At 36.1% G+C, this 22,626-nt stretch overlaps 2 protein-coding genes across 2 annotated transcripts; both read right to left on the bottom strand.

Moving 5' to 3' along the window:
• Positions 1 to 1,633: 1,633 nt before the first annotated feature.
• On the bottom strand, positions 1,634 to 5,357 carry LOC113226652 (phosphatidylinositol N-acetylglucosaminyltransferase subunit H-like). The gene is made up of 4 exons (XM_026459371.1): positions 5,075 to 5,357; positions 4,824 to 4,948; positions 2,834 to 2,923; positions 1,634 to 1,953 (listed from the first exon to the last, which is right to left on the bottom strand). Exons 1-4 carry the CDS (start codon positions 5,355 to 5,357, stop codon positions 1,843 to 1,845), a joined length of 609 nt encoding a protein of 202 aa, XP_026315156.1. The 3' UTR covers positions 1,634 to 1,842.
• Positions 5,358 to 19,114: 13,757 nt separating this feature from the next.
• Positions 19,115 to 21,722, bottom strand: LOC113226651. The gene is made up of 2 exons (XM_026459369.1): positions 20,220 to 21,722; positions 19,115 to 20,094 (listed from the first exon to the last, which is right to left on the bottom strand). Exons 1-2 carry the CDS (start codon positions 21,157 to 21,159, stop codon positions 19,115 to 19,117), a joined length of 1,920 nt encoding a protein of 639 aa, XP_026315154.1. The 5' UTR covers positions 21,160 to 21,722.
• Between the last annotated feature and the right edge of the window lie 904 nt (positions 21,723 to 22,626).

Here is a 22,626-nt window from a genome sequence, read left to right as displayed (position 1 = left end):
TCCGCTGAGTGCGTGATGTACACTAAATTTATTGTAAAGGAAGCATAATGTTTACGACCTTAAATTAATAACAGACACGTACGATTTATTCGTACAAAATGGATTAAAAATTAAAGTCTTCATTTTTTTAAGTAATCAACATTTTTTTAAAACAAGTAAAATAAAGGACTTAACTATCTTATTCTAGTATTTTTCTAATATATTAATATTACGACTGCTTGTAATCAACAAATACTTGGACAAAAATTATTCTATTTAGAATCGATAAATTGAATGGAATACGAGTGTTTACTTATTATTCTTCTTTCGTATTCTTGAAATGAAATGAAAATTCCGTTCAGTCAAGCGATTTAGAGCGAGCGGAAGGAGGTTTCATCACTAAATTGTTCTTGTGACGTCACAGTAGGCACTAAAAATGTGGCACGCTTGGTTTTCATACAAATTGCTGTACTTGCGGCGTTTATCTAGATATAATATGTCTGTGTATTACACGATAATGTTACTTTTACGGGAAAGTTTTATGATATTGCATTACTTTTCGAAGCGCTGTTTTGGGCATATCATGTTTTTCGGCAAATTTATCAACTCTGACATATTTTAATCAATGTTATTATGTCATGGTAATAACTGTAATCAGGGCAAGAAGATAAACCTCACCAGAAATACTCCATTTAATAGAAAATAATAAAAAACAACAGGAGTAAAAAAGTAAAACGAGTAATTTAGAACAAAATTAAAATCATTAAGTCGCATATTTCGACTCAAATCCGGTTATTATTGTTAAAATGTATATGAATAAAAATTGATCTCGATATTAGTAGGTCATCTGTCAAAATAAGAATAAAGAAGGCAATAACGCAATTATAGTCGTCACCAAATAAGAGGCCAAATTTTACACTTGTCATCGTGACGCGAATAGGGATGTGGACTAATCATATCGGTAATCACATTATACGATTTTCACGAGAAATCGATTAAAAATTTTAGGAGTTTGTGATTGTTTAGATTATTTTTCCTTTGATTGTTGTTCAAGGGGCCTAATAGGCCAAATCGTGCAATTCAGTTAAAATCAATTTCATTTATAGAATTCCTTGCAATTCTGTAGCAATTCTCTTATTTTCGTAAAATTGTCCCACATTCCAATGAACTGTATCCAATTCCTTTGATTTTATAACATTCATAAATGGTTTATTACGAGAATTTAGTGTAAATAATATGTTCATCAATAAAATAAATAAGTCAATATTTTTTCCGAGAAGTCGAAAGACTAGGTGAAATTAATTTAAGAAAAAATAGCTTGAGGACGTAACTGTTTTCAGGACATTTCGGAGTAACTTAAAATTACATTTTATTTTGGATTTGGTGCGAAAACAGTACTTCAAATGTGTTTTGTCACGTTATATGTTTCAATAAAATTTATGATTTTTTTTTTAAACACAATTATGCTAATAATTGTTTGTTTATTGTTTCGTTGATTAATTTCAAAGTTACATACTATCGCCTTCTTTAGCTGTCAAATTTGACCTCTTATTTGGTGACGACTATAGTAATCATTAGTTTCGTAACATTCACAATTCAGCAATTTTTGGCAAAATTTCATCGTCTTTCACAATACTAATATAATATTTAAAATTTTATGAAAATTGGTAACCCTACAAATGTCATTTTACTCCCATCTTCAAAAAAGACAAACTGTAAATAATTGCTCCTACCAGTCTATCTTCAATTGCTACATAATAAAAAAATATTTTCAATATCTACACGTTCTACTAATTATCAAATTATTGCACAGCAAATATTGCCCACTCTATTAGTTCAAATACCTCTAAATAAATATTTGATTTATCCAATGTCACCAGAGCCCATGCCTGCATCTACAACTGGAGCCTCCATTAACAATGTTTGAAGTTCCGAGTATATTCTCTCCAGCATCATTAATCTTGGTTTTGTGTACTGAAACAGAATAATTCTTAAGTTAATAATTTGATGGCATTATTATCAACAATGCCATCCAAATAACAAATCACAAATAGCAAGAGAGCCTTGAGACGAACTTACTGCAGGTTGTAGATTGAGAATAGATAGAAAATGAAAATAAATAATTATTTAAGCACTATATGTATGTGTTAATTTATGTATTTTTTTGTTACAACTGTCAGTAAATAAAGGCTCTTTCATTTTGCTTTACATTATATATTCTAATTTCTAAAAGTTGAAGACATAGACCACTCGTTGTTAATCACTAGATTTTATTCTCAGCATACACAAGTTTGATATAGGTCAGTAAAGACGTAGTAGTGTCACACAAACGTAGCAGTGCGGCTTGTATTTGTGCACGCTTTGTACGGACAGGCGCAACATACATTCGCATAGACTCGCGCCCGCCTGTGTCGCGCGGCACTCCCGTTACACTACGCGGTTGCATAGCGCAACCTTTCATTATAGAATTGTCGAGTTCGTTCGGTGTTTAAAAAATGTTTGTTGTCAAATTTGAAACTTTTTAATTATCGTTATGAAAATTCTCATATTTAATTATCGTATTTCAAACTCGTATTTCATTATCGTCCTCCAATGATCGAGATACTAATAAGCGATGTTGGTATAAAAAACATCAAAAATGTAAGTACCGACTTGACAAAGGTTATTTCAATACAGCGAGAATATTGTGATGAATACCTTCAACTAAAATATTAATGTGACAACTCTGCTCTGAACGAAGTGTAGGCATTGACGCACCGAACAGGGAGGAGTTTGAATGTTTGTCTTCTTCTTCCTTGAATACTTGTCTTATTATTTACATATACTATGATACTAATTTCTAATTGCAGCATACCTTGAATAATGGTATTAGTTTGATTGCCTCATTTTCTGGATTATTGTAATTTGTCTTCACCAATATAGTGAGGTAGTACAGTACTCTGTTCTGTAATATAAAGATAATACAATGAGTAGTATTTAGGCAAATTTAAATATTAATATTTACTGATGCTACAGTTTTTACCAGAAAACAGGGAAGTTTTGTTTCAGATTGACGGGAAAGATGAGAAGAAGACGAGCTAGCGCAGTCACAGGCACATGAGACTCAAAATCTCATGTTCCAAGGGTGTCAGTTTGGTCGATGTAAGGCACCTAGGCTGCCAGTGCTAACACATCGGCACAGAATGCTCTAGGACTGAACCAATACTTCCGAGTGCCAACTCCAAAAGGTTATCAAACCCAAGGTTTAATTAGTCAATCAGTCATTAGCATATACCATTAATTTTTACACACATGAGCACTAAACACCTGTAGCGTGTCTTGTCAAGGGCCACTGGTGCAATATGAGAGTGTTAACTCTGCCATGCTCACAGGGTGTAATGGCTGTAATGTTATGTGTGTAATGGCTATTTAGGACGGAGCCACCCAGACACGCATTTTAGGCTCTGATGTCACATAGAGTTGATAACCCTGTATCTATATTGTCTGTATTCCTGGTGCCCCATTGGGATATCCCTAAAGGCGCAGGATCCATGGCAGGTTTGAAGCGAAGATTGTGTCCAATAAATTCCCAGAACCAATGATACCAACACACATTTTATACTTACACTACCCACAATACATAAACAATATTGAGGGTCGTATTCTAGAACTCTACTCAATGCTCAAGTCAGGATTTGAGTATGGTTTAAAGCACTCGAAATAATACTCAAGTTCCTGCCATTAGAGTCGTATTTCCAGTGCTTGTGTTGCCAGTGCAATCCTGACTTGAGCATTGAATAGAGTTCTAAAATACGACCCTAAGTGTACTAAAACCACCTGCAGACTTGTGAATGACACAAATTAGGTGACAGAACCACTCAATCAAGTGGACCATCTGACTGCCTAGCTGTTTTGTGTAAATATATCACTATAAAAATATTATATTCTATCTAGTAGTAGATTTACAAGTTGTTTCTCTCCTTTAACCAAAATATCATATACTAGAATAGTAATACTATAGAGATTCAGGAAAAATCTAGTTAGAAGATTGTGAGTTTACCTCAAAGAAATTAATCTTTCCTCCTTTATGTCTATCTTTTCTCTTTCACGTTTGTTCTAGCAACTTTTTACTTTATATTACTATCATGTTCTCAATAGACAGCGAATATTTCTTGTTTCCATTTTTAAACACATTGAATATAAATTAACTTTGCCCAGATGGCATATGATGACAATGTAACAAAAAACCCTTGAGTCATAGGTCCCTGATTCTGCGAACACCTACCTGCAAATCTGAAGTGCTACAAACGACAAAATGTTTTATATCCAACTAACTCTTTTTATTGATAATAAATTATATAGGAACTGATTTCTAAGAAATAAACAATATTTAATGGGCATCATTAAATTTTGAAAATATATAGTGTGTACTTATATTTTTAGTTATACTGATTGGTATTTATGTTAACTACAATTGTTCATATTAATGACAATCATATCATCCATTGACATGTTTGAAATTGTAATCTTGTGATGTTGATAACATGAAATAAATGATCCTATTCTACTTTAATGGCACAGATGCCTGAAAATAAAAAGCAAATAATAATAATGCACACACTCAACATAGCCCTGCACTAGGGAAGCCTTGGTTCGCAGGTGCCATAGACACAAATATACAACCACAAATTACACCCAAACTCACGAGAGAAATAAATGTAGGCCATACAAATATTTCCCCGGCCTGGGAATTGAACCTGGGTCCTCCGCGTGGCAGTCCAGACAACCGTTCGGCCACGGAAGCATTTAATGAAAATGCTTATTCATGATTTATGTCATGTTTAAATAAGGATTTATAATCTTACCAGCTTAATAACTTCATTGATAATGACATCATCTACACATGACCAGGGTATGAAGTTGTTCTCTCTGCCATACACATACTTTATTGAGCTTTGGATTCCCACAGTTGGTATTACAAGAAGGCTTTCTGAAGTAGAATTATGGCAAAATTTACTTAATTAAATGGATAGGTATATACAATCTTAATTTTTTAAAACCTTGGTAAACATATATCATCAAATATGTGTTAGAACCAAAGACCGGTGGTACAAACCTGACTGAACACAGCGTGTCATATAAAAGAACAGCAAGAAAGTCAGTACAATTATAATCACTACAATCGTTGTTACACTTATGGTTATGTAGCACATAGCAATAACATTGAAAAATAAAGCCAAAAACAACGGCAGCAAGGGCCAATTTGACTTATTTTCCTTCGTTTTATATGATATTGTAAAATATTTCGACTTTGGAGAACCACTACGTGAATCGACTTTTAGATACAAAGGAAAACCATTAACATTATCAAACTCTACAACTGAATCGCTTTTCGCCATTTTACAATAGCAAGAGTTTTCTACTGATAAATTCACAAAAGCAATCGCGCTATGAAAAAAACCACAATTTTTATAAGTTTATATTTTGAAAATAATCAACAGAGAGAAGACAAATGTCAAATATTCCGATCATTTTTTTTTCTTCTTTCCATAAAGGAAAAGGCAAAGGTTTTACACCATACAGCCAAGTCTTGGTACATTATTCTTTTTTGGAAAATATTCCGATCAATGATTATTGACATTTAAAGTGTCGTTCAACACTTTAGGGCAAAGTGCAAAATAGAATAGGATCATTTATTTCATGTCATCAACATCACAAGCATTGACTTACAATTATATGGACGTCGGGTCCGCGCTAAAAAGTGTCCGCACTTGTAAGGCGCTAAAATCGTATACAGAGCGCGAAACTCCGCTTTAGTCTTCATTTATTCGACTGACAGCGCGATACTGCGATGACATTACAATTTAAATTTCGAATAGGTTGACCCAAGTCAACCTATTCGAACATTTCTTTCGTGGTTTTTGTATTAGACCCGTCGTCCATTTATTTGTAAGTCAATGATCACAAGATTAGAATTTCAAACATAATGTCAATGGATGATATTATTATTATTTTTCTCAACATAGCCCCGCACTAGGGAAACCCTGTGTCGCGGGTGCCATGGACACACACATAGACAACCACAAATTACACCCAAACTCACGAGAGAAATAAATGTAGGCCATACAAATATTTCTCCCGGCCCGGGAATCGAACCCGGGGACCTCTGCGTGGCAGTGCGGTATGGTAACCGTTCGGCCACGGAGGCAGTTTAAATGATATATGATAAATAATATGTTAGGGTACAAATGCACTAAGGGGTATACTGCCTTTATTTTTTTTTTCCATCCTTTAAGATATACTTAAGTATGTACGTACGTACCTTAGAGGATGGAAAACGTATGTACGGACAACGGCACATCAGACTACACATTTTTGTTCGACAATCGCCTTCAGTGCAACGGAACAAGATACGTCAATGTGTAGCTTGATGTGCTGGCGTGTGTACATAAGATTTTTTTTAAATACCTCTAGGCTATGGTATGTACGTACTTCTATTGTTTGTACGGTAATTTTATTTTTTCTTTTTTTTTACGCACACACTCAACATAGCCCCGCGCTAGAGAAACCCTGTATCGCGGATGCCATAGACACACACACATAGACAACCACAAATTACACCCAAACTCACGAGAGAAATAAACGTAGGCCATACAAATATTTCTCCTGGCCCGGGAATCGAACCTGGGACCTCTGCGTGGCAGTACGGCATGGTAACCGTTCCGTCACGGAGGCAGTTATTCAATGAACAAAGTTTCAACAGCATTCTTAAACTTATTTGACAAATAAATTAGCAGTACAAAAGCCGATCACAGAAACTGAATATGTATACAATATATGTGATATTATGATTACAACATTGGGTAGAAAAATACATTTAAATTGGTACAATAAAAACTGAGTTCTTAACTAACTGTAAATTACTGATATAAATTGTCGTGTATGGGTCTGTGTAGGCACATGTGTGTATATGTGATGGAGCGTGAGAGTCTGGTTCGCCTCCCCCTATTTCCTCAAAGAATGTGCTAGCCAGGTAAAAGTAACAAAGAAAGAAACTGCTCGCATCGTAAGTGCTTGCAACTCGGCTTACATGGCGCACGACATCGTTGCAAATAAAACTGTTTAAGAAAATAAGTTGAAGTAAAATGGTTCAATTATAATAATTGAGTTAAATTCAAATAAATTATATTAATTAATATAATGAGAAATAAATACATATTTTTAAATTGTTGAATTAATTTATTTATACCTCTGATGTTACCAAGCAAAGCAGTTTTAAATGTAGTTCTAGACACAGAAAACAGGTCAATGTCAAAAAAATACTTGTTGTATGTTTTAGGCAATCTCACGGTCATGTCGTTAGTCTCGTAATTTGTGCGTACAAGCGGTATCAGAAAAAGCTGCGTATGCCGTGACCTTTTCCTAAGAGCTTTTAAGCTCATTCTCCTAATAACTAATTCTGAACAATCTAATTTTCCTGAATATATATCGTAACAAACAGCCATCTCTTGCATACGACGTCTATCCCTAAGTGTAGTGAGGCCATGTTTACTACACGACTCCCTGTAATCGTTCAGTATGTTATTAGTACGAAAATTTAAATATTTTATGAATTTTATTTGCACGCGTTGGATAGCGTATTCGTATCGAATATACTGTGGGTTCCAAATAGTGCAGCAGTATTCAAGAATGCTTCGAACATATGCACAGTACAACACTTTCATACAGGAAACTTTCCTGAAATCCTTGGTTACTCTAAAAATGAACCCCAAATTTTTATATGCCTTGTTGGTTATGTGCTCAAAATGATTAGCGAATGTTACTTTTGAGTCCAAATAAACACCTAAATCCTTTACGACATCCACCTTGCTTACAAATGTGTTATTCAATTTGAAATCATTTTCAAAGCCTTTTTTGCATCTTGTGAACTATACATGCATACACTTTGCTGCGTTAACAGTAATTATGTTAGTAACGTAATACTGCTAGAGCAGACTTAAATTTTCTTGCAGTTTTAGGCAATCTTCTCAAGATTTGACCGTCATATAAATTTTTGTGTCATCAGCATATAGTAAAAATTTTGCATACTTAAAACAGGAGCTAATCTCACTAATAAAAGCCATGTAGAATAAAGGACCGAGTAGTGAGCCTTGTGATACGCTAGAAGGTATACTGATGAAGTCACTTGTTTCCTATTCGAAATATACGATTTAATCCATCTGTATAGGTCTCCGTATTCCCAGCTGAAAAAGCTTCTGCAAAAGTATAATGTGATCTACGCAGTCGAAAGCGTGTCAAAGTCGAAGTCCGTGTAGACCAAATCAACCTGAAAATGAGTACCCATATACCGGCGTAAGCCACTTATACATATAAATGCGTAAATTTGAGACTGTTGATCGTCCTTCTACAAAACCATGCTGCTCATCAGGTATACCTACTCTATTTTAAGATGGAATAAATACTTTTGTAAACGACCCTTTCTAAACATTTTACAAAAACATTCTAAATGGATATTGGTTGGTAATTCTCTATTCCGCATTTTGACTCCTTTTTGTGAATAGGAACAATATGGGCTTCTTTCTACTTTAAGGGAAAAACTCCATTTGATAAAGAACGGCCAAAAATTATACTCAAAGGAAAAGAGAGACACGGCGCATTTATTTATAAATGAAGGCGGGATCTGATTACTACCAGCAGAATTCCTAACATCAAGCGCAGAAAGCAGCCTAGAAATTTCATTTTGAGAGACCGATAAAGAATGTATTAAATCACGAGTACTAACTGAAGGTTGCTCCTCATTTGGTTTGCTGGAGGAATAAACATTTTCTCGAAATAATTATTGAATGCGGAGCAAATAGTATCGCCGTCCACCAACTGCCTACACTCGTATGTCATTGAACCTGGATAACCTGTGTTACGCTTGCCTTTAAAGCTAATGGACGACCAAAGTCATTTAGGGTTAGATTTGATGTTATCCTGGCAACGTAATATATATTTTTGATAACATTCGCTTTGCATAATCTTCATCCTTTTTCTTAATAAAGAAAAAGTATCGTAGTCCAGTTGATTACCATAGCGCTTCCATCGACGATGAACATTAATTTTTTCGTTTAATAAGCGAACAAGCGCACGATTGTACCATAGGTACTGGATATTGGTTCAGCCGATTAGTATATTTAATAGGAACACACTTATCAATGATGCCATATAAAACAGAGTAAAAGCTATCAATGGACTCGTCAATCGCACCAGATGAAAGCAATTCCATCAAATCAACATTGCTAAGTTCCATATTAATGACATCATAGTTCGCCTTATAAAATAAGAATTTCTTCCTAGGATACTTTGACAAACGACTCACTAATAAATCACTCGCATCAAGAATAAGAGTAGTGTTATGAACGTCCTCTTTTACAAATGCGAAAAATGAGGTGCGTATGTCCACGTCAAAGTTGCTGAAGAAAAGACCTAATGTATTTCCTGTATTAGGTGTTTGTGAATGTCTTACTTTGATGAAGCCCCAAGAAATTTATTAAGAGTCGTATTCCAGAACTCTACTCAATACTCAAGTCAGGACTTGAGTATTGCAGTGAGAACTGAAAATCATACCCAAGTCCTTGCCATTAGGGTCGTATTTCCAGTGCTTGAAATCATACTCAAGTCTGCTCAAGTCCTGACTTGAGCATTGAGGAGAGTTCTGGAATACGAGCCTCAGTGTATTCCTGAATTTTGAAGATCAACGCTCCCTTTTTTAAATGTGTCGGCCCCGATGGGAATGGGAATCCACGCTATATTAAATAAATTGAAATCGCCTACAAATATAAACAAATCATCAGTGACCTTACTAGCCACGCCGGTAATCAAGTGTACGCAGTCGAGAGGGTAACAAATGCCCCAGCGCCATGTAAGCCAATGCTATATGCAGATCTTGTTTTAAGCCTATTGTTCGACCGTCCACGGCGACCCATGCGCATTCTATGTGATCGTGTTGCCATTCGATACGAGCGCGCACGCTCAGTCTTCGGTTGCACATGATCATAACCCCACCTCCGTTCGATCCGCGATCGCAGCGGAATATCTCATATCTGTGATCTGATAGTTCGGAATCTAAAACACTGTCGTTTAGCCAAGTCTCTGTTAATAGAAGAATATCATGGTCCACGTTAAGCAAGTTATTGTAAAATTCTAATGTTTTAATTAAATTTTTATTGAATTGATATTCAATTATTTTTTGTGAAATTACTCCACTAGTTTGTTATAATTATTAATACAAAGATCGAACACTCAGAAAAAGCACTCAGAAAAAATTCCTTCGATCCGGTCGGATTCGAACCGACGTCTTCTTGCATACCGTGCCAGACGCTATACCAACTAAGCCACGGAACGAACCAACGGACCTCACGAATTTTTCTGTGCTTGCGTCGTGTCTTTGTACTTGGTTTTTCAACGACTTTTTAGTCGTAGCGCCATCTATGAGAAATCTTTGACAGATTTATCACCCAGTTAGTACCTTTACAGCTACCAGTCCTGGCGGTATGCAAGAAGACGTCGGTTCGAATCCGACCGGATCGAAGGAATTTTTTCTGAGTGTTTTTTCTGAGTGTTCGATCTTTGTATTAATAATTATAACAATCTAATGTTTTAGTTCGACGAACATTTTGATAGAAAATATTTAGTTTATGACCGATGTCTTTATGAAATCTGTGCCTTTAAGCAATAATGATACATTTGGGAATAAATTGTTATGATTTATGTTTACATCTGGCTTAAAAACGACAACGTTCAAGTAAGATATGCGAGTTTCATTTTTAAATGCGCTAGAATAAAACAGCGGCATTATGTTTAACAAAAGGTAAAAATAATATAATTGGGTTATAACCGAGGAGGTTGTGTTTGTGTAGTGCAAATTAATATGTGTATGTATTATTATGATGTACGTATGAAACGTGTAACAAAGACGAAGTTAAACTGTATAACAATTTGAACAAGTGATTCCATTACTATTACTATGACAATTTATTAGAGCTGAATACATAATTAAATTATCTTTTTTAGATCTTCTTCGCAGAATATTAGAATATACGGTGCATTTTCGGCTTTTCGTGCATAAATCCGGCAGTTTTTTATTTATTTATTTAAGGACAGCCAGTGGTAGATACAATAAATCTAGGGAATAATGAAGACTTAAAAATACATTTAATTCTAATTGCACTACCTGTAGGTGCCACAACATGCAAAGAAAACAAAAAGAAAATTTAAGCAATGACATTTATACCCAAATGGAATATAAACAAAAAAAAATATTCTAATTTATATTAAGTAAAGATATATCTAGATATATAGAATAAAATAAACATTATGAGTTACGCCCAAATGGATTCATTCGTATTTTAGATTTAAAAACATGGAGCGAATCGTTGAACATATCTATTGTTTGATCAAGCGCGTTAATGCTTCTTGACAATCTAGCGATAGCGGAGTGATACTTAAGGTTGGTCCTAGAAGGCGGCTGATGGAGTAGTGCGATCGGGTGACGCGGCATCCGGTTTGAGACGCGGATTTTAAATAACTGTAAAAGAGGAGGCAATCTATTTCGTTTCTCAGGGTTTTATACGTGAAAACCAGGCCTAACATACGTCTGTGGTCAGTTAAATCCATCTCCTGCTCATCCTCTCCATTTTGAAATGCCCTAGTTTACCTAAATAGGTTGGGAGTTCATTAAGCTTTCTACATGTGTTTGTAAGATGCCACAAGAATCTCTTCTGTATACGTTCCATTCGTAACTGGTGCACTGCATAGTGTGGCGACCACACAATACTGCAATATTCTGGAGTACTTCTTACATATGCGTTGTAAATAGTTTTTTCGTACTGGGATTTTTAAAAACTTTACCATTTCTCATGATGAAACCAAGCAGTTTGGAAGATTTGGCTATCACTTTATCGAGATGTGGTAGAAAAGTAAGCTTACTATCAAAAGTAACGCCCAAGTCGCGTATTTTATTGCATTCCTCCAGAACTTAACCATCAATATTGTAAACCGTGGCAATTACGTCATGTTTACGAGTAAATTTGATAAGAAAACATTTCCTACTATTAAGTGACATATCGTTACATTGACACCAGTCAAGGATGTTGTCCAAATCATTCTGCAATAACAAACTATCCTCCAGAGTTTTAACTGTTTTACATAGTTTAAAGTCGTCTGCAAAAAGAAATACTTGGTTATTATTAACAACAGAGGGTATGTCGTTTATGAACAAATTGAAAAGCCACGTACCGATATGTGATCCCTGAGGAACTCTCGAACCAGCATCAAAAACCATTGATTTGTACTCTTTTAAAGCCACGTGTTGTTGGCGATTGCAAAGGTATGATGTAAACCAATCCAGCAACTCACCACAAACACCATATTGCCTCAGCTTGCCAATTAGAATGTCATGAGGTACCCTATCAAAAGCTTTAGAGAAGTCCGTATAAATAGCAACTGTCGGGATCATACCTTGTATGTCTATGAGGGTGTGTTTGATACAATCCCGAATGGATAAGAGTATTAAAGTCATACCTGAAATCTAGAAATATTCTTGGGTCCAAATTATTCTTGCCCCTTTATCTGCTTCGCTCCATACAGTGCAGTGACAATCTGCATTAAATGGCAACTAGTGGCTTCCGTCTGTAAGTATAAATCGATTATGACTCTACATGCATATAGAGTCCCTAATAACCTGAGAATCACTAGCCTTAACCAGCAGAACCCTCCCTCTTCCAGTGAAGTTTCACATAAATTTCAGTATATCTATTAAGACCTACTACTGGCTGGAGTCATGGGACCCGCTGGCCTTCAACAACGGTTTCCTTGTTCGATGGACCCTTTGTTCTATCGTAAGGTACATACTCAACTCATTATTTATATTCGTCATAGCACCCCCGATCAATGTTAGGGTCTATACTTAGCTCATTCTTAGCCTACATCATAGCATCCCCAATCAATGTTAGGGTTTATACTTATGTCATCGTTAGCTTACACCATAGCACCTCCAATCAATGTTAGGGTCTATACTTAACTCATCAATAGCTTACATCATAGCACCCCCGATCAATGTTAGGGTCTATACTTATCTCATTGTTACCTTACATTATAGCACCCCCGATCAATGTCAGGGTCTATACTTATATCATTATTAACTCACATCATAGCACCCCCGATCAATGTTAGGGTCTATACTTCTCTCATTGTCACCTTACATTATAGCACCCCCGATCAATGTTAGGGTCTATACTTATGTCATTATTAACTCACATCATAGCACCCCCGATCAATGTTAGGGTACCTTCCTACCTCTTAATTAGTTGGCAGCCACTTTACTTTAATCCTTATACAGGCCGCCCTCTATTAGCTAACATGAGATAACAGCCGAGATATTATATAGTATTATAAGGCCTACCGGCACGTCGGGCATGGGTTACAAATAATATTATATTGCAAGTATATTGAACTATGGATTGATAATTTGTCAACATTAATCTAGAATACTTAGGCAATAATCTAGGCTACTTAGCTATCCTTGTCTCCTTCTAGAATAGATGAACTCAACACTTCTCGAGGAAGTTTATTAACCTCCTCCAACTTTCTCTGACACACAGAATTAGCGGGTTGTATCGACTTACCATCGACAATCCAATAAGCTTCTTCATCCAGTGTTGCCATATCTATTTACATATTTACATCTAGATATCGCATTCGCGAGAACGTCGCGACACTCCCGCCCGGGACTAGAGACAAGAGACCTAGAAACTAGGGACAGCGTGTCCACTCTCTAATTTTTTCGAGAGCTTTCTTCGCTGCGCCGCGCCTTTGCAGGATTGTTTCATCTTCCTTAGAACTTTCAGTCTCATCAAAGTCTTTTTGTAACTCATTGTCATCAATTATGTATTTATAAGTGTCATCTTTACCAAAATTCTCTTTTAACTTTATGTCTGACTCTCGCACTTTCCTAACACTTTCTTGTTCCAGATTCTTTGTGTTATGGGTGTCTGAAGTTTCTATTTCTAAATGTTCAGTATTAACTTCGGGTATATTCTGTATGTCGTAATTTGGTGTATCATTAGTCGTCTTCGTATATTCGCTGTTGTCTTCTACATCAAGTGGGTACACATGCACTAGTGATCTTATATATTCTTTATTCCCTATTTTGATCTTTGCTACCCTACATAAAACGTCGGCTCCCTTTGGTAATGAACTAATTCTCCCTACTTGCCAATTTTCACGATTTTTAGAGTTTCCTTTAATTTGTACTACTTGTCCTTCCTTTGGAGTAATTTTTGATGTAACTTTAGGTTCTTTGGGAGAGTGTCCATATCTTTCGCGTAGGCTTATTAGATAACGATTTATGAACATATCTTTGAACTCGTCAAGAATTATCAAACCTCTTTTCCAACTATTTACGAGATCGGACTTCGTAGTAGTAATCTGAAATGGAGTATCTTCGTGTGATGCTTTCACAGTTATGCATCTCCCCATAGTCAGGAAATCTGACGGTTTAAGAATATATGTCAGTTCTGAGTCAACGCAAGTGAGAGGACGTGAATTAACAACTGCTTCTATTTCTTTTAAAATTGTAATTAATTGACTATTTGTAAGTAAATGTTTTTGCAAGGTTTTCTTCAAGCATTCTTTAACGATACATACTAATCGTTCGTAAAATCCTCCGAACCACGGTGCTAACTGTGGTATAAAACGCCACTTCATCTTATTCTTGATGCACATTTGGCTTGACAATATCTCTGAGGGGAGTTTAAAATTCGTAGCATTATCCGAGATGATAACTTGTGGTAAACCTCTAATCGAAATCATACGCCTTAAAGCAAGTAGTCCTTCTTCTGATGTTAAGTCTTGGACGACTTCCAGGTGTACGGCTCTTACCGCCAGACAGGTAAAAAGTGCAATCCAGCATTTATTTGTGCCGTTCGCAGTTTTAATTTGTAGAGGACCCAAATAGTCAACACCGGTGAAAGTGAAAGGTGATAAATAGTTTACCCTTTCCGGTGGCAAAGCTGGTGTAGGTGGCAATTTATATGGACCGCCTCCGTGTTTAACGCAACTGGGACATTTTCTTATGACTTTTTGAATTTGGCGTTTGCCTTGTGGAATCCAAAATTTTTGACGGATAATACTGAGTGTATGGTTAGCTCCAACGTGATAATTGTCGTTATGTGTTTGTATGATAATTTTGTTAGTATGGTCGCATTCTATAGGGATGAGAACGGGATAACGTTTGTCATACGGCCAGCCTGTGTTGTTAAGACGACCTCTGCATCTGAGAATACCATCTACGTCAATAAACAATTTTAAGTTTTTTTTTAAATGTGTTTCTTTTCCTTCTAGTTCTTCCGGGAAATGTTTGACTTGCAGCTTTCTTAATTCTTTGATTTTATTGTTTGCGATAATTTCTTTCTCCTGATTTTTAGTTTCGGTATTTGTTTCATCTTTTTGTTCTAAATCTGGTATTTGACTCATGTCAACTTCATTTAGTTCTGCTTCCTTTGGTAAGTTATTCTGTACTGACAAGGAAGTGGTGGTTTCGGACGAATTCGGCCAAGTGTCGGGTTTCTGTGACAAAAACTGTGGACCAATTAGCCATTCACGTTTGACTTCTGCTGATCTTGATGGCTTCATTCCTACATCGGCAGGGTTCAGCTCGGAGGGACCATACCTGATAGTGAGTTCTTTATTTTGTTTTATTTCTTGGACTCTCTTTGATACAAACGGTGGTAAGAGTTTACTGGATTTACACCATTCAATCACGATTTGGCTGTCCGTCCATAGTGTTTGTTGTGTCACTTTCACAGGAAGAGATTGACAGACGAATTTAATAAGTCGATTCCCAATTAGTACTCCTAGTAATTATAAGTTGAAAAACTACATTAAAAATATTTTGATCGAAAAATCATATTACAAAATTGAAGACTGCGTGTTAGATAAAGATGTATGGAAAGACGACATGGCTCCAGAATCCACACAAATTTGATTCAAAGTGTATTCCATAGCATTTAAGTTTATTTGAAAAGAGCAATCCCTAGAGTTTCTTGCTCGTTCTTCTCAGGGAGGTCAGCGTAGTGAACGAGCAGTAGCTTAAATGTGACGATTTCAAGTGTAAATTTATTTTACCTATGGAATAAATAATCTTTGACTTTGACTTTGACTTTGACATTATAGCACCCTCGATCAATTTTAGAGTACCTGCCTACCTCTTACTTAGTTGGCAGCCACTTTACTTTAATCCTTATACAGGCCGCCCTCTACTAGCTAACATTAGATAACAGCCGAGATATTATATAGTATTATAGGGCCTACCGGCACCTCGGGCATGGATTACAAATGATATTATATTGCAAGTATATTGAACTATGGATTAATAATTTGTCAACATTAATCTAGAATACTTAGGCAATAATCTAGGCTACTTAGCTTTCCTTGTCTCCTTCTAGAATAGATGAACTCAACACTTCTCGAGGAAGTTTATTAACCTCCTCCAACTTTCTCTGGCACACAGAAGCGGGTTCTATCGACTTACCATCGACAATCCAATAAGTTTCTTCATCCAATGTTGCCATATCTATTTACATCTAGATATCGCGAACGTCGCGACACACACAAATTTATAAATACAGTCTTTAGCTTTCACTTTTACAACTATTTAATAAGTAACTGCTTATTTTTTACAGTTAAATGTTCATTAATGTAAACAGTTTCGAGCTCACCTTTCATTATAGTAATTTTCCGAAACATTTGAAATAGCGGATATTCCGGAAATATTCCCAAAAAATTCGAAAAATATAATTTCAAAGGCTCATATTGTATTCTACGTTTAGAAATATCTTTTGAAGTTTTATTTAGCGTGAAATTATAAAATAAACTTATAATTTCACTAGCTAAAAGCCACCTAAAGAAAAACGATATTTAAAATGATTTCATAAGTAGGGAAAAAACTTTTTAACGACTCATCGTTTTCGTTCAGTAACTTCAACTTTTGACAGGTGTCAACGTCAAATGTGGAAAATTCTTGGAAAATGACATGAAAAATATTTATTTTTCTGAAAATATTTTTTTCAAAATGGAAATTTTTCCATGACCCAACTCTAGGTACTCCGAACAATTCCGTGTCGCATGACAAGCGTTAGACGCGCACTCAACACGACACGCGCGGCGTCTAATGATAGGTTATATGCTCAGTGATGATAAGTACCTATCTGAATCGGGCTGGGCCGTGGATAAATATCATCGGGATAAATACTCAATAGAAAGACAAATATGGATATTTATCCATTTTTACTCGATATTTACCTAAAAACATGGATAAATATTTTTAATCATGGTTTATTATTTATATTTAGTAAAACAAAGTATATCCGGAAAAATAGTTTCATTTCCTATATATTTTTAAGCTCAATTGTGAACATTGATACAATTTAGTAGCAGTGCCTTTGAGTGTGTTTTAGTGCCCGCGAGTGTCTTGAGTGCCTTTGAGTCCGTTTGAGTGCCCGCGAGTGCCTTTGAGTGCCAGCACGTGCCTTTGAGAACCGGCGAGTGCCTTCCACTCAAAGGTGCTCAACAGCACTCAATGGCTCTCAAAGGCACTCGCGGGCATTCAAAGACACTCGCGGGCATTCAAAGGCACTCGCGCGTACTCGCAGGCCATATCTGGCGGAGTCGCAGCCTTACAATCTAAACAGATTGTTACATTACAGGCGAATGCTCCCGGCGAACTAGGGTACCGAATGTTATGCAGCGAATATTCGGCTCACCGCCAGTAATGCTCGCTTTTGAACATTACATTACAAGAGCATGTTCACGCAGTTAGTGAGATGTTATCGACTCGAAAAACGTAGATACTAAAACATCAGTATTGTTACTTAAAACAATGTGTAAATGAGAAGTACCTAATCGTACGTAATTATATTGTAATGAATTTTATTATAAAAAAGACAAACGAATAAGTAGGGTCAAGTGGTTGTCAGTGGATCACTTTTTTTTGGCCATCGATAACTCTGAAACTATCAGTCAGAATTACTTAAAAATTGGTTGATGTATAGTGTAATTATCGAACTCTCGATACGAATAGTAATTTTAAGACTCGTCATTTAAATTAACAGCGGAAAGCGCCCTTTTTTTAAAAAAAAGAATTGATCCACTGTGTGCAAGGGTGTATGCAGACTGGATCACCTCATGGTCTACAGTAGATCATAGAGTTATTCAGAGGAAATGAAACACATTTCATACTCGAATCAACTTATTATATTAACCATTAACAAAAATAAAACAATCTGCTGTTTCTCTTCTCGTAACTTATAACACCCAGAACAAACAAAATTTAAATATATTATTCCCTTTACAGTGTGCCTACATAATTATTAGTTTTTCTTTTTAATTTGTTTATTATATCACTGAATAATATCATTTAAGCAAATGTGAAAATACAGTGACTTCTTCATAATCGTAATTAAAATAACAACTTCAAACTAATGAACTCGTGAGTTTTGTTAAGGTGCCGCTTTAATGAAGTATCTTATTATTAGAGATAATAAAGGTAAAGGAAATCTGATGAGTTATTGTTAAGGTGCTGTGCTTACTAAATATCTTAATATTAGAGATAAAGGAACTTTTATGTCAGTCAGTAGCTACAGCCAGTGCTAATCTAGTTTGTCCATTAAAAATGTTTAAAAATTAATAAAGGTTGAGACATTTTGCTATGCGCTTCATATTTATTTGTGTAGCATCATGAGATAGATAGATGGCTGTTGTAACTTAAAGTTAACATTTGTAATAGTTAATATCACAATTATTTTTGCTTAGGTACTTAGTACTTGCATAAGTCTTTCGTTTAGGTAATTTAAAAATAATTTTTCACAAAGTTAAAAATAAATTTACGAGGTTGTATTTGGTATGCCTTACATACGATAAAAATTATCATCATCGTAAATTATGTTTATCTATTCAGTCTCACTTTTTGTACCTTAGTACCTACAGTCACATCAATCTTGTAGACACTTTGGATTTAACCGCCTTAGAGTTGAATTTAAATCTTAAGTGTCAAGCTTGACGTGCTCACTGTACCAAAGAAATTTATTCTCATTATTTAGAAAGACTACCTAAATAATCAGCGGATGTTAAGACCATTGAGGTTAACACCAAAAGTAAGGTAAGACTGCTGCCGAGCAGTACTACCATTTAAGGTAGGGTTTGGCAGTATCATCTTTATATTATCTTCTTTAACATAAGCCAAGTCTGGGGCGTTTGGCATTGTGAATTGCCCTTTTCTGTACCGCAAATAACTTACGTAGAATTCAAGCTCATTGTTCCTTTCTTCTAACACTTTGGCGACATAAAACACTTGCTGTTTTTTTGACGCGAATTGGACCACAACATATTGTCCCTCTCTTGGCAATTCTGTTAAAGGATTCACCAGCAACTCTTCTGTTATAATGTTTTCTTGGTTTTCTTCATCGTCCAACCAATTATCATCATCTGCTGAGTCATCGCCTAACATAACTTCACCATCTTCTTCAGAATCACTCTTTAAAACTTTTCGAACATACTTTTTGTCTTTGGCTTTACGCTCTTTCTTCCTTTTAATAGCTTTTTTGTAGCTCTTGATCTCCTCCTTTTCTGGCGTATCAGTTGCAATAAGGCTTCTCCCCAATCTCCTCGGCTTCCGTTTTCCACTTCTTGCTGCCGCTTTGAAAGGCTTTCGAAACTGTTCTGGCGTAACAAGCGGTGTAGGTGTGAAGATTTTGGAAGTCACAGATGAGCTGACGCAGGTGTTTCCAGATGTTAATCTATTTGTTGAAGATTGAGCAGCTTGAAGATTAGACAGAGGTAGGGGAATGGAAAGTAAATTGACTTGTGAGATTTCATTAGTAGACGGTAATCTAACAAACTCTGCAACGGCTTCTTCAGTTGGTACAGTCGATTGGTGTTCAATGGATTCTAGGAGGGCGTCTATTATAGAAGGACTTGGAGTATCTACATCCCGGCGTGACCAAATATCTGATATTTCACTTGAAACATTTCTCTCGTCTTCATCGATTGTCACTTCATTGGAAGCTTTCAGTTCGTCGCCTCTAATGGTAGAAGGGCCTGCAAAATAGTAAGTACCTAGTATAAGTATAAGATAGCCATGGTGGCCCTGAAAGAAAGTTTCTGAATAGATAGGTATACGTACGGAGTATTAATAAGGTTATTTGTTTAATTACTGTAGGTACCTGCTATCTCCAGAACTTCAGGCCTGTCGGTCACACTGCTCGGCATAAAATCGTCTTCTGAGAATATATGTCTATCGAACGGATATATTCCGGTTTTCATGAATGATTTCCGTATGTTTACCGGCGTCATAGACTTTTCGAAAGCCTGTCCTATAAGACTGCCAACGTCATAAATAGTGACAGGATGCCCAGGATTACGCATCATCCACGACTCCATTGCCGACGCATAAAAAGTTTTGAATTGTGCGTAAATGCCAACATCTAGAGGCTGAAGTTTTGCCGAAGTGTGTGGGTGTAATGTCAGCAAAGTAACGCCGGATTCCTTAGCTAAATCGAGAACTTCGATTGAAAGGTGAGACTCATGGTTGTCCATGATTAGAATTGATGGGAAATTCTTTGAAGATGCCGACCGTTGAATAAAGTGCTTCATCACCTCTACAAACAGTTCGCTGTTCATCCAACCAGACGGTGATGCTAAAATTAACGAGCCGGGAGGTGTTCCTATTTTCATGCGAGGGTTTATGTTCTTTCTCGGGAACACTATAGCGGGAGGAAGCGCCTGTCCTCCAGCACCTATAATGTTACACGTTGTGACCAGCGTTCCTTTTTCGCCACTAGAAACTTTGCATATGTTCCTTCTTCCCTTTGGAGCCATAACTTTAGGATTTTTCTGCACAGTGGACGTCGCGGTCTCATCCAAATTAAAAATGCGAGTGCCATCAGCGAAGGCAGGGTTGCGACTAATCACATTTTCCAGGTTGTCAAAAAATTTTTTGACAGTTTCCTTATTGAAAGCCGTGGCTCTCGCTAAACTGCAATTTTCTGGTTTGCGGAGTGACATATCCGGGAATCGTTCCCGAAATCCTCTGAGCCAGTCTAGTCCAGCCATTTTATCTCGTTCCCAATTAACAGGAACGCTCACATTATTGTGCTTTGCCATCTCGTAAGCTACTTTACGGCAATCTTTAGAAGTCAAACCATAAAATAGCAACGTGCACTTTTCAAAATAATCGCGTAAGGCCTGTTCTTGCTCATTCGTGAATGTTTTTCTCACCGAGTAGTTAGGTGTTAACCGAATGGGATTCCCATTATCATTTGCCACCTAAAAAAGTACAATTTATTCATATAGGAAGCAAGGCATAAAAATACAATAAAAGCTAAATACTAAAGCTAGGACTAAATTACATTATTTACCTCCTTGCTTCGGTATCTTTGTAAAGTAGTGAAAGGAATATTGAATTCTTTGGAGACGTGCCTAATACTTTTCCCACTTTGAATAGCATCTAAAGCCTTTCTCATTTGGTCATCCGTATGATTACCAATTTTTCTCGCTTGGTTAGCTGCTTTCTTTCTCACCATTCTGTAATCAGAATATAGGTATTTTACTTCTATTTCATTAATAAATAAACAGCAAAAATTATACATAAATGCATTCGTTAGACGGTATTTCGCTTAATTATTATTGCATAGAATATACACAGCTAATGGATTTTTTTAATTTGATGATGCATCGCCTTAAGTGACATCGTCAATATAATGGATCTGGTACTCAGTGGATCGTGACCTACTGAGTACCTGATCCACTATATCCACTGTTGACCAAAGCCCCGTTTTAAAAAAGTATCAAGCAATCACGTGTCAAAAACAGAGATTTTACAGTTTTGTTTACCTTATAATAAAGCACAATAACAAATTCAAATAGTAGCATTGTAATATTTCGAAAATTTATGGTAATTTGAAAAATACAAACAAAAAAGTAACTTACTTTTGCAAATAATTCGCACACGTTGCACTAAAATAAATTAAAACACGTTGATACTTCAACACAGTCGCGCGTGCACTGGCTGAGAAAGTGTTGCGCGCGGGGGGGGGTATCAGACTTGTAAGACATGGCGGGTATCTCTACTAGTTTCGTCAATGTGAGCGTGATCCACTTCGCCCCACCGATTCACTGTCAACCACTTGACCCTATCTATGTTTTAGGATAAATACTCAGTAAAAACGGTCATTTATCGGGTAAAAACCCATCTCTAGAATCGGGCCTAAAACTCTGCTTTCGATTAATGGATCGATACAGTGGTAACCACAGACATATATGTCTGTGGTGGTAACTCTTGACAAAGATTAATCATGAAAATAGTATAAGCATTGTACAACATTGTAGAAAGAAAAAAAAAATTATTTGGTAACAAATATAATGGTAACACTAAAAAATTACAAAATGACAAAATAAAGTAAACACAAAGTAAATTATACAAAGGACTTAACATAAAACAGACACAATTACGTAATTATACATTTTACCAAAATGATCACCACTCGGCTTTTTGTAACGAGATGTTGGAGGACACCTCATTACACTGGTTTTCAGTAGAGCCACAAATGGAGAAAAAGAAAGATAGCGCCT

The sequence above is a fragment of the Hyposmocoma kahamanoa genome, unplaced genomic scaffold (assembly GCF_003589595.1).
Source record: "Hyposmocoma kahamanoa isolate Upper Pololo Valley unplaced genomic scaffold, ASM358959v1 192, whole genome shotgun sequence".
In the NCBI taxonomy this organism is placed as follows: Eukaryota; Metazoa; Arthropoda; class Insecta; order Lepidoptera; family Cosmopterigidae; genus Hyposmocoma; species Hyposmocoma kahamanoa.
The sequence above is the reverse complement of the archived record's forward strand: the minus strand, read 5'-3'. Positions and strand labels throughout refer to the sequence as shown.